Consider the following 13,070-nt stretch of genomic DNA (forward strand, 5'->3'; position numbering starts at 1 on the left):
ATACCACAATTTTATCACTATTTTAACAGCTCAGTTCATCTTTGAAGTCCCTTGGCATGGCTCTTTGGCATACTATAATCAGATTCAGATCAATGGAGCCGCTAAAAGGTAGACCTTTAAACCATGTGTATTGCAATGATTCGTATTAGGGAGACATTAATACATAGGCCCCTGGAAATATATCACATTTGTTCAGAATTCGTAGTATTACATCATTATGAAGGAGACTGTGTTTACCCTTCTCTTCAGGCCAAGGACCGGGTTTAATCCTGGCTACACTGAAGTCAATAACAAAACTCTCAATGATATTAATCGGGCCAGGGTTTCTCCCCTGTTCTTATACCTGTGTTAGAAGTAACTAGTCCACTGTAAGTGCTATACAACTAATAATAATAATAATGAGAGATGTGAAATGATACAGATGTCACTTTGAAATACCGTATGAGAAGTATTTGCTTATTGTGACAAAGTTCCTCCTCTACCTTGGTGGGTTCTGCGCTTTTTGGAGGATTTGCTCACCTCAGAGTTTCATGGCAGCCCTCAGTTTGGCTGCTTCTGCTAGAGACTCAAACCTGCTGTTCAGTCAGTTAACCTCATCACTGGCCAGCATGGGGAAAATGGAGAACAATCTCCACAGTCTCTGTTGTCCCACATAGTGGGTCGGGAACAAGCCAGATCCCTTTCCAAATTAGACCTTCCCTTCTGGTGTTGCTCACAAACCAGGTCAACTCCTCCTGTGTCTGATCAGGAGTTGGGGAAGATGGGGGGAACCCGGGCCCGCCCTCTACACCGGGTTCCAGCCCAGGGCCCTGTGGATAGCAGCTGTCTACGTCTCCTGTAACGGCTGCGTAACAGCTACCACTACAACTCCCTGGGCTACTTCCCCATGGCCTCCCCCTAGCACCTTCTTTATCCTCACCACAGGATCTTCCTCCTGAAGCCTGATCATGCTTGTACTCCTCAGTCCTCCAGCAGCATGCCTTCTAACACCCTGCTCCTCGCACACACTCCACTAACTGATGGGAGGTCCTTTTTTAAACCAGGTGTCCTGATTAGCCTGCCTGCCATAATTGATTCTAGTATGTTCTTAATTGGCTCCAGGTGTCTTAATTAGCTTGCCTGTCTTAATTGGTTCTAGCAGGTTCCTGACTGCTCTGGCGCAGACCCTGCTCTGATCACTCAGGGAACAGAAAACTATTCATCCAGTGGCCAGTATATTTGCCTTCTACCAGACTCCTGTATCCTGGTCAACCTCCTCCTGGCCCTGGCTAAAGCGGCCATCTATAAAACCAGGGTGAGGAGGTTGGCCGATGGAGTCTCCTGCGACTGCGGGGCCTATTTCCGATCCTCTGTCCGTTCACGCCTCTGAGCGGAGTTCCTCTGGGCGGCGTCCACTGACTCCCTTGATGCCTTTGAGGAGCGGTGGGCGCTGTCCGGAGTTCTCTGCTCGGTGTCCCCGTCCGGTTCCCTTCATTTGACCCTTTGACCGCACTCCCGTCCCTGTTTTTCATTCGTTGTCCCCCGTAATTAATTGGCTCTCCAGGCCCTGTGGATCTCCCCCTTAGGCTGGGGGGGGCTCCTTTCGTAGTGGACGAGCTCCGCCCGCCCACTTCCTGGATCCCAATAGACCAGACTCCTGTATCCTGGTCAACCTCCTCCTGGCCCTGGCTAAAGCGGCCATCTATAAAACCAGGGTGAGGAGGTTGGCCGATGGAGTCTCCTGCGACTGCGGGGCCTATTTCCGATCCTCTGTCCGTTCACGCCTCCGAGCGGAGTTCCTCTGGGCGGCATCCACTGACTCCCTTGATGCCTTTGAGGAGCGGTGGGCGCTGTCCGCAGTTTCTCTGCTCGGTGTCCCCGTCCGGTTCCCTTCGTTTGACCCTCTGACCGCACTCCCGTCCCTGTTTTTCATTCGTTGTCCCCCGTAATTAGTTGGCTCTCCAGGCCCTGTGGATCTCCCCCTTAGGCTGGGGGGGGATCCTTTTGTAGTGGACGAGCTCTGCCCGCCCACTTCCTGGATCCCAATAGGACCAGACTCCTGTATCCTGGTCAACCTCCTTCTGGCCCTGGCTAAAGTGGCCATCTATAAAATCAGGGTGAGGAGGTTGGCTGATGGAGTCTCCTGCGACTGCGGGGCCTATTTCCGATCCTCTGTCCGTTCACGCCTCCGGGCAGAGTTCCTCTGGGCGGTGTCCACTGACTCCCTTGACGCTTTTGAGGAGCAGTGGGCGCTGTCCGGGGTTCTCTGCTCGGTGTCCCCGTCCGGTTCCCTTCGTTTGACCCTTTGACCGCACTCCCGTCCCTGTTTTTCATTAGTTGTCCCCCGTAATTATTTGGCTTCCCAGGTCCTGTGGATCTGCCCCTTAGGCTGGGGGGGGATCCTTTAGCAGTGGGCGAGCCTCGCCCGCCCACGTCCTGGATCCCAATAAGACCAGACTCCTGTACCCCACTGCTCTGGGTCTGTCACATAATATATAGATAGAATGTCATAAAATGTGCCAAACAGGTACAGATGACAACTGACAAGATACTTTCAACTTTTTTTTAAAAGCCAAAATGGCCAAACCTACATGAGGTCTAATTGCTTGTAAATAATAGCTATATTTGTTTTTACTCAAAGAGTATAACTTTTGTCCAAAAATAGCCCTAATGTTATTGTCCCTTTTATCTTAAAAATAGCACCCAATTAAGCTCAATGGAATTTTACTTATGGGTTTCTGTATCTCTGCTAAGATATGTCATCTGGTCTTAGAAAGTAAATATTTATGGGGAATTAATCTCTTTATAAAGAGGATTGGCTTCAAATTAAAAAAAATCAGTCAAACATAACTCATATTAATTTGGAGTTCTATTTAACATCTAATTTAGGCATACAGGTGATCAGATTGCATTAAATATAGTAAAATATTGTTTGCCAATTAAGAACAACGAACATTGTAAGAACTTGGCCAAGAGAGTTTTTTAAAAGTACATTCTTTTCTTATGCCTTAGCCTCAATCCTATAGTTATAGTCACTGATTTCGGACTACTTGCATCTTTAAAGTTATGCACATGCATACATCTTTGCAGGACTGGGGCCTTTAATAGTCACTTTATTTTAACACCTATTTAAAATAAAAATAATACAAAATTAATACCTACCTCTTCAGCCCTCAAATGTTTCAATCTTAAAAGATAGTGTTTATTAACTAGATGCGCATTTGACAGCCATAGACACATTTTACACAAAAATTTCATTCTGTGAAATGCTTTTAGCACCCAGCTCAGTGTGATAAAGCTGACACAAAGAACAATGTGTTTATAGTGCAGAATAAATTGCAGCTGCAATTTGAAGCCATTGGTTCAGTGAACCTAAAAGCAGCATAAAGCAAGTCTAAAGTTTAAATGTTTTAAACTGGCCAGATATTTTCCGTGAAGTCTGTAACATCGACTTAAAGCATTTAATTTGTAGCCTTAAAGTTAATAATTTCACTAAAATTGCTTCTGTTTACTAAGGGAGGAAAAATGTTTCTCAGTGCTTTTTTTCTAGATTTCAATACTCCCTACATATCAATGGTGTTTCAGGAACAGACATTTACCAAATGTTTGTCAGGTTGTATTTTTTTCTACCATGCCAAAAATTGTCTCTCTAGAGATCCATTAAAAGTGTATTCTGAAGCAAACACACTTTTAAAATGCTTGTTTTCAATTTCATCCCAAGAAGTTCATTAAGATGTTGTAAATCAATTTTTTCTTAAATAAATCTTCAAGGTTCCAGGAACTGCATTGTGAAAATGGATACACCTAGTTTAGTGCACTAGCCATAAAAGCTGCAAATTATTGCTTTCAAATCAAGCCCAATGATGGTTTATGAGATGCTAGTCAGCAATTCAGCCAGCAAAAGCCACAGTTCCTGCTCAAGCAGTGAAGCCACTGGATGAAGAAAAGAAACATGTTGGAAAAGGGCCTTCTTTGAGGTGTTTGAAAAGAAAGAAAGAAAGAAAGAAAGACTGCTGCCACCCCCTGCAAAAGCAGAGACCACCACGAACAGCCACAACAGAAACACAAAGCAAAGCTCCAAAACCACAACAAAAGCTGTTATACTATGTGGAAACACCAATACCTGAATCCCTTCTTAGGCAAAGTGTTCCTATCAAGATGTGGGTCGCTGTAGAAAAGTTAAAAGAAAAGAACTTCAGAGAAGAACAAAAGGGGAGGATTAAACATCAGGACGAGGAGAAAAGTATTAACATCGGCATCACATTTTCAGAGGAAAAAGTGATGCACCCTATCTAAGTAAACATGCAACAACAACAAAAAAAGCCCCCTAGGCATGTGTGGATCGTGTTATACATGCATTTGGTATCATGCTAATGAATTTCATCTGCTCACAATGGTGGCCTTGCTATTTCTCCTTTACATAGTGAACAAAAATGGCTCTTTAAAAAATAAAAGACCATGCTTCAAATGAATGCTTAAAAATATATATTTAAGCAGGTGTGCAGCCACCTACTCGTGAATACTGATAATATCTCCAAGTCAAAAGACGCCTTCATACCATTTCCTTCTGCCTTCATCACAGAGCAAATGCAATCAATTACAGTCACTTAGGCCATGTCTATGCAAACAGCACTGCAGCGGCCCAGCGGTAGTGATACAGCTGCACCATTGCAACACGTGTGGTGAAAACACTCTGTGCTGATGGGAGAGGGCATAAAAAAGCCAACCTCTGCGAGCAGCAGAATCTATGTCAGCGGGAGAAGCTCTCCTGCCGACATAGCGCTGTGCACACCAGCACTTATGCCGACCTAATTTACGTTGCTCAGAGAGAGGGGTGGTTTATACGTACCCCTGAGCGACATAAGTTATGTCCGCATAAGCTGTAGTGTAGACACAGCCTTAGTTGCAATGTAAATATAGTGGCTGCTTTTTCAAATGGGCACAGAGTTTTCAGTGTTTCTGTATTTCAACTTAAATTCCATCTTCAGAGTGAAATCAATCTATTAGCATTTGCAAAAAGCAAATATTTAAAGTGTTGTATTTTCACTTAACTGGCAAGTGGACAACTGGCTTTTCATTTTATGAGGAGGGTTTGTTTTTAACTGAAATAAATACCCTGTTTAAATACATTAATTTACTGTCAAGCCCTCTAGCTAATATCATTGTCAGTTCCTAGATGTAGGAGTGGCCATATCATAGCTAAGTGCAAAAGCAAGCTGGAGTCATTAACTTCATGTCCACCATCTCTCACCTTCCTGCATTCATTGTTACAAGAAAGGACACACACACAAGCCTGCAAGACACCTACGAATCAAACTGGAGTAAAGGACTTACAACACTGAGTGTACTGAACAACACTTGAACTTCATGACAAAGGTGAAAAGCCTGAAACGCAGTGAAAAAAGCAGCATGCCATAGGAATGCTGAAATGCTAGTGAGAGTTCATCATGGTAGATATGAATTGCAGGATTTTAAAATTGCCTTTGTCAAAGAAACAAAAGAAACCAAACAAAAAAACCCAACAAAAACCCCACGAACTACATCTGTCAACTCTGTATGCCACCCCCAGATTTAATTAAGTCGACTCTCACTGGCATGTCTGTGTCACAATTTACATCTGAACAACAAACACAGCAGAGGTCTCAACTGAGCCCATCTCTCACAAGACACTTTGCTTTATAAATGTGGGCAACAAAACCCAGAGCCTTTGTGCATTCTACTGCCTTGAGACAGCATTACCTGTCCTGTCTCCTGGGTAAAGTATTTCTGCAGAATTTGGGACTAGCACCAGGGGAAGAGAGAGGGCTAGAAGAACAAGTCCAATGAGACAGAAAACAAAAGAAGGAATATTAGCATGAAAAATGGAGAGAAAGGGGAAGGAGTTAAAACAAAAAACTGTTAGAACATTTTTTTTTAGTAGTTGTTTTCTGTTACAAAGATGCAACAAACTTTTAGTAATAAAGTCATACAATAAGGTAAGGCTAAATTCCAAGGTTTCAGACACTGCCTTCTACAGACAGTGCACTCTTGTTTGCTCTGAAAGAAATTTTCTGTTCTACTTCGGTTCATATACCAGACTAATCACCACTGTATCCAAGCACTTATTGTCCAGACCCTAATTGTGTGAAATATTAAAACAAACTCATTAATTTTAACCAGAAATACTTGGCTTCTCAAGACAAGATTAAAATGCTGGTATTGTACACCACTACTAGATCAGCTGATACAGAAAGATAAGAAGATATGTGAAATTCAAATAGGAGGTAGCACTGAGTAATTAAAAATGTCCCACAGCAGTGGCAAGTGCAAATGAAAGACTCTTCTGAACCCATCCCCACATCTAATGTAATTCAGAACTGAATTCCTTGGTTGAAATGGCTATTTTTGTATGTTGTGGTAGTATCATTCAATATTTACCTTGTAGGAATGGCAATCTGAATTGTAATCATGAAATGTTAGTTACAGTTGTCACATCACTGATTTTTAAGATATGAACATATACTACATATTAATGGAGTCTAAATTTAAACCTACTCACCTCTCAGACAAAGTTGTCTTAACACTGTTTGTTCTGACAAAGGGAGTCAAAGAATCATCTTTAGAAGCTGCGATCAAGCCACTGGATGAGTTATGGCTCAGCCCACCTCCACTGCTGAGAGAGATATCAATGGATTCACAGCTGGTGTGAAGACTGCTGACAGACTGGTATCCAATGCCATCCTTGCTAACAGCAGAAGAGCTACTTGCGTTGGTACCCCAAGTTAAACTGTTGGAGGGAGCTGAATGGGCCGAACTGGGACTAGAGGCTAATGGAGACTGGTTCATGTCTGTGTTTTTACTGTAAAGAGGACTGCTGCCCCCACTGCTCAGTATACCGCTGCCAGAAGGAGAATCAAGGTTACCCAGCTGGTTCAAGGTAGCATGAGGATTGGAGATCACCACTGAATTTTTCATATTTTCAGCTGTTGTGATTGGAACTTGTTTACTTGGTTTTCCACCAAAAAGTCTGTGAAAAAAGTTCAGAGAATGTAACAAAAACTTCATGAAATGGAATGTAAAATGACTAAACGATACTTTATACATATATTATTTGTCCTTAGACACCTGAAAAACTATTACTGGAAAATTACATATTCAATTATAATGAGACCTCAGATGTTACATCTATAGGAAATGGTACAATGGTAACTATGATAATAGACTGAAAACCGGTGCTTCAGAAAAAGAATTTTTTGTTGCTAGCTAAATCGAAAAGAGAGAGAAAGATAGGCTCTGCTTTAAAGAAATTTCCTGCCTGTAAATTGTCTTTCTTAGATTCATATCGACAACCATGAATTGATGGGCTTCCTTTTCCCTTCCTTGCCATTAATAAAACCCAAAGAAAATTATTATGCCAATTTCAGACACATCTTAACTTTTCCTTCTATGAAACTTCAAACATAACTTTCACAGAACTAAAATATATTAGCCATTTTATCTTCTGTTTCCTGAAGGAAATGGATTTTACCTGTGATAATACTGAACTGATGACTTTAAAGCATGGAATATTAGACTGGCCTTTGTTCAGATCTATAAATACAGATTACTCAAATCATATTTTGAAAGATAACACAGATTTCTGAGGAAAAGATTTTGACTTTTGCATTAATCACCGAGCGGCCCATACAAAAGTAAGTATCTGAAGAACTCCCCTACGAAAGTCAATGACACCTAGAAGGGAAAGTCTGATAATTTACCCCTAAAAACACTGCCCTGTCTAAATCATGCAAATAGCCTCTATTACCTTCAGAAGAGCTATTGGAGGAAAGTTTCAAAAGCACCTGAACTATTCAAGATATCCATTTTCAAAGGGCCTTAAGCACTTTGGAACCCGAGTCTCATTGAAAGTCAGTGGCACTTAGACTTCTAAGTGCCTACATCACTTTTGAAAATTGGATATATGCTCTTAAATCACTTAAGTGCTTTTGAAAATGTCACCCACTCGGAGCAGTGGTTGGGAGATTTCAAACAGCACTCTGCTAGGAACATAACAATATACCATCTTCTATTATCCCTAAACAACTTCCTTAAGGGAGTCCTAGATTTCTTCTTAGGAGCAAATATGATCACTACATAGTGGTGATTTAACAGAGGAGATCCCTGCAATTTATATAGCAAGCCCTGCTTCTAGAATGTACTATGAGGGTGTTTATCTCTTAATTTAGCTTAATTTGCTGAGCGTACTTACAACAAGCATGCCATCAGACCAAGAAGGTGAAGAATGTCTTTGAGTAATGGAGATTTTTGAGGTCAAACTAATGCTAACTTTTCTCTGAACTTGGAGTCAATACCGCAAAAGAAACTAGATAGGGAGGGAGATAAGGATATTTTCATAGTGCTACCGTAGAACAATGACAAATTCCTTTCTTTAAAACAGATTGTCACCACCTAGAATATAGTCAATATGTACGACTCCCAGCCCCACTGGGATGATCTTGTCGTATGGATAATGTCTCCTGGCATACTGATTCCCAAAACCTAATTAAATGAGATAATTAAATAAATAAAAAAGAGTCGTGGAGCTGGACATCCAAGGAGGATGGGGTCTGAAGAATCTACCTTTTGAATGCAGAACCAGCCCAACTCAGCAAGTTGGCAGTGTCAGTCTAAAGGTTAACCTTGGAAGGAGACATCCTACAGACAATGAGAATATTTTTCCTCCTCTCCGAGTTTTGACAAGAAACAGGCATAACTAAGCTGACTATTGGGTTGTGTCCTTAGGGATGCATCAAGAGAAGAGTGAACACTAAGGCTCACAAACAAGTGGCATAAAAACATGCATTGTCTTCTATGTAATATAAATTGTTTTCACATGACAGAAAGTGATAGATGAGATATGCTTGAACAATTAAGACAGTGCTAGACTTTCATAAAATAATTTAATTATGGAATTTTACCCTTCACATGAGTGTAGAAAATATATTTGCTTTCAAATTCAAGGGGGGTAGTATTTAACATACAGAAGTAGCAGTCTTTACTGCTGTCTTTTTATAGTTATAGATGCTTATTTGCATGTCAAATCAGCATGGAATATTAATTAAACACAAAGAGTGCAACAACATTCTCAATATTACACAATGACAGAGCTAGTGCCCAGCAATACACACACTAGGCAAATTCCACTACAAGCGATTTAGCTCTGCCAGGGACACATTTATTTACATAGTCTGGTGACAACTGAAACATGAAATAGCTAACCGAGAAAGTGAAGGTTTAGATTGAACCTTAACCTCCTCCACAAAAATCTCTCTAAGACACCTGACATTCTCTCAGTGTCTATTCTTAAAAGTTGCATGTAGTTCAAACGTTATACCAACGACGGGTCTAGCAAAATGGTTTTCTGGTCATCAACAGAAATGTACGATTGACTTTGATTATTAATATATTTGAGGCAAGCAACATGGACATTTTTCATTTGCAGTATAATATCAGAACAACAAACAATCTTCTAGTTTTTTGTTTTAAAATAGTAATTGCTAGAAATTAATTTTTCAACAAGACATAACTTTTCTAACGATGCCCAGAAATAGGAGAATCACTAAACTACACAGGTCATGCTGAATTATACTTGCACAGGCTTTTCAAAGATGGCCATTCATTTCAAAAGAAATGAAGTATTCCTTTTGTGCCTAGCTGGAACCCAAACCACCATTACAGGAGTTACGCTTAAGTTGGCAAGTTGAACAGAATGTGACATCCTCACTTCATTTGAAGTAGGATGATGTCAGTGTCCTTGTACAGAGATGAAATTATGATGTCAAGACAACAATGAAATCCAGAACACTGCAACTCAAAAGAGACTATGTTACTTACGATGTCAAATTAAAGCGGAAAATAATGTTAATGCATATCTTTGCTACAGTCAAGACATTGATGCAAATGCTGCAGAAAAGCAAGGAAATTAACTCCCACTCACCCAAGTACTTGTGTTAAAAATAATGGGGAAGGGAAGGGAATATATAAGGTCAGAAAAAGCTAGGAAATAAATCATTACATGAAAGAAGATTTTTGTAAAAAATAAGAAAATTCAATGCGGCTGACATAGTACCTTTAATTAAGCTGTTCTGTACCTACATACTCGGGCACCTAAGGTAAAGAGTCTCCCCACACAGGACAACGTTACATGTAACCGAGTGAGATACTGTATTGGGCCAAGTAAGTGAACAAATGTAAATATACTGGGTCACATTACATTCTCACACTAACTGGAGTAACTCCATTTACTTAAATGTGTAAATCTGGCCAAACTTTGGACTGGTTCGCTGTGTTCTTGCACAATGTGTAAGTACAATGGGGTGGAATTAGGGTGACCAGATCACAAGAGTGAAAAATCAGGACACATTGGGTGAACGGGGTGGGGATGGGAGTGGAGAAGAGACAGACACAGGTGCACAGCCCCGACTGGAGCCAGAGGCACACTGGTCTGCCGGGCCTTGTGCTACCAGCGTGCCCCTTCCTGTTGGGGGTGGGCCCATGCTGCGCCACACAGCTCCCCTGCCCAGCACCCCCTGGATCCACTATGCCCAGAGCCCCCGCTACAACCCTTCTACCACAAATGCACAGTGCTGTGCACACACACACTCCGCCCAGCACCCCCTGCCCACAGCCCCACCATAGCTGCCCAGCACCCAACATAGAACCCCCCACTCGCTAGTTTCCCAATACACACAGATTTCCCCTCCCTCCCTCCCAGTGCCCTTCCCCACAGCCCCACCACCACAACTACACAATGCCCCACACAGACCCCCAGTGCCCTGACACACACAGATCTCCCCCCCTTCCCAACACCCCAAAACATACAAACCTCCCCCACTGCCCAGTGCCCTCCACACCCTCACAGCCCAGCACCCCCACACACACACCTCCCAGACACTCACCTTCACACCCTGCCCTCTTCTCTGGCCGTACTCACCAGCCCTGCTGGGAGGTCTCTGGCTCCTAGGGTGAGAGCGGCGAGGGAGGGGGTCTCCACTCTCCACGTGCTGTGCCTGCCACAAGTGCGAGCTCCGTGGCTCCCACTGGCTGGGAAAAGCGCCAATGGGCGCTGCCGGAGCTGTGGAGTGGGGCTTGCAGGCATTGGCAGTGCGCAGAGAGCCCCTTGCCCCCCGTCCCTCTCTGACCCTAAGAGCCAGAGGGACCTGCCAGGGGGCGAGGTGGGGAGCCTCAGCAGTGCTTACCTGGGGCAGCTTCCGTCCCGGGAAGCATCTGGCAGGCAGGTCCCTCTGGCTCCTAGTGTGGTGGGTCGGGTGGGGTGGGCGGGGGGCTCTCTGCCCGCTCCTGGCGCCTGCAAGCCCCGCTCCTGCAGCATGTTGCGCTCCTGCCGGCAGGCGGGCACCGGGAGCTGCCCCAGGAAGCGGTAAGCGGTGGTGCCGCGGCTGCGGTCTGGACAGTCCCGATATTGGAACAAAGGGCGTTCTGACCAATGTAAGGTCAGGACGCGGGACAAATCCCCTAAAATCGGGACTGCCCCGATAAAATCGGGACATCTGGTCACCCTAGGTGGAATTAGTAGTTCTACAGGAGCCTATAACCTTGCTGTTGTGGGTTTATATTTCAGCCTTTATAATGTTTTCAAGTACTAACTTTATTCTGAATTAGCCACAACTGCGATCATTTTGGGGAGGGCTTAACAATCAATTTCAAATGTTTAAGACTGCTACTGTCCTGTAATGCAATAAATATTTACAATATTACTGGCGCACATATTTACTAGCTGTGAAATTGAATTTCAGTACAAAGACCTCAGCCTAGCACACACATTAGTAAGAGCCCACAAAACTTAGCCAGTCCCTAGCCTGAACAGCCACAATTGTATAACTACAGTTAATGTACTTCCACAATGAACAAATTTTGTGCCTACCTGCGCAAAGTGGGGGAGGCCACGTCAGGGTACTTGGCTCCTTGCTGGTGAGTGCTTTGAGCTCCACTGGAAGTAGTCTGTGATGCAGGGTTCACTTTAACAGAATTACACGAAGCCACACTTTCATTGTCAGACGATATCCCTTTCTCTTTATCTGTTTGGTTGACCAGACCTGGCAGAGAGCTTCCGAGGGATACCTTAGCTGGCTCTCTCATTTTTGGGACAGGCAACCCAGCTGACTTGCTGCTTATGTTGGAGTCTATGCTACTGGTACTAGATCTATTACCAGCTCCACTTCTGCTACTGGATTTACTGGGTCTGGGTAAACTACGATACTGAAGATTAGTGCGGGCACTAAGTGCTAAGTAGCCATCGTCCTGGTTTTGTGAGCCATCAACACTAGTTTTCCGACCAGTGGACCGACCAATGAGTCCAGATGATTTGGGGATTTTGCCCAGTGTGGCTGATCTGCTGGTGATCGTTGCACCACTGGCAGTAATCATAGTCATGCCTCCAGCTGACCCACTCTGTTTCTTAAATCCAAATGTATTTGTATTAGCAGCAGCTGTTCTAGAGTTACTTGCCGGAGGCTTTTTCGATTCATCACCACTGCTGCGTCCTGCATCTGATGGAGAACGTTTAACACGTCCAGCTTTAGGAGAAAGTCTACCTTTTTCTGATACCTTGGCATCATCAGTTTTCCCTAAAAAATAGAAAAAGAAGTCTAATACTTAAATTGAAAATGCTAAGCAAATGGTAAACATCAAAGCATCATGAGATACAAAAATATGCAATTATGATCCAGTTTGTATTAAACTGCACTACTGAGAGTTATATATGCAGGCTTGCCAGGAGAGAGTATCTGGTGTGTTTGCCCTTGAGAATACAAAAAACAGTGAACAGATTGTTAAATAATAGTGACAGATAAATAAGATGTGTTTTTCCTTCATGACTACCATTGGTTGGATCCCTTTTTGTCAATAGTGAAGTGATATGATATAGCAACAATAAATAAGCTTCAGAAAAAAAGTGTATATAACTGGTGAAGGCCACATTTTCAAAACAGACCTTGAAATTTCCATTCACAATAGGGTACACAACCGAGTGTGAGTAAAAGCGTAATTCATCTATTTGCATGCACAAATATTATTAATGCTCTTGCACAAATTTGCATGTACTAAGAGCTCTGATG

At 42.9% G+C, this 13,070-nt stretch overlaps 1 protein-coding gene across 9 annotated transcripts in view; it reads right to left on the reverse strand.

Annotated features, from left to right (window-relative positions):
- The window catches only part of NAV2 (neuron navigator 2), a 660,409-nt gene that overhangs the window by 47,853 nt on the left and 599,486 nt on the right, over positions 1 to 13,070 (reverse strand). For 6 of the 9 annotated variants that reach the window (XM_075129477.1, XM_075129476.1, XM_075129478.1 and 3 more), the window contains 4 exons: positions 11,879 to 12,581; positions 6,518 to 6,985; positions 5,719 to 5,784; positions 4,103 to 4,147 (listed from right to left, as the gene is read on the reverse strand). In XM_075129477.1, the coding sequence (XP_074985578.1) occupies positions 4,103 to 4,147; positions 5,719 to 5,784; positions 6,518 to 6,985; positions 11,879 to 12,581 (1,282 nt within the window). The remainder of the gene's footprint in view (positions 1 to 4,102; positions 4,148 to 5,718; positions 5,785 to 6,517; positions 6,986 to 11,878; positions 12,582 to 13,070) is intronic. The other 3 variants (XM_075129474.1, XM_048853248.2, XM_075129473.1) reach the window with 2 other exon arrangements.

This window comes from Caretta caretta, chromosome 6 (genome assembly GCF_965140235.1).
Source record: "Caretta caretta isolate rCarCar2 chromosome 6, rCarCar1.hap1, whole genome shotgun sequence".
NCBI classification, from domain to species: domain Eukaryota; kingdom Metazoa; phylum Chordata; order Testudines; family Cheloniidae; genus Caretta; species Caretta caretta.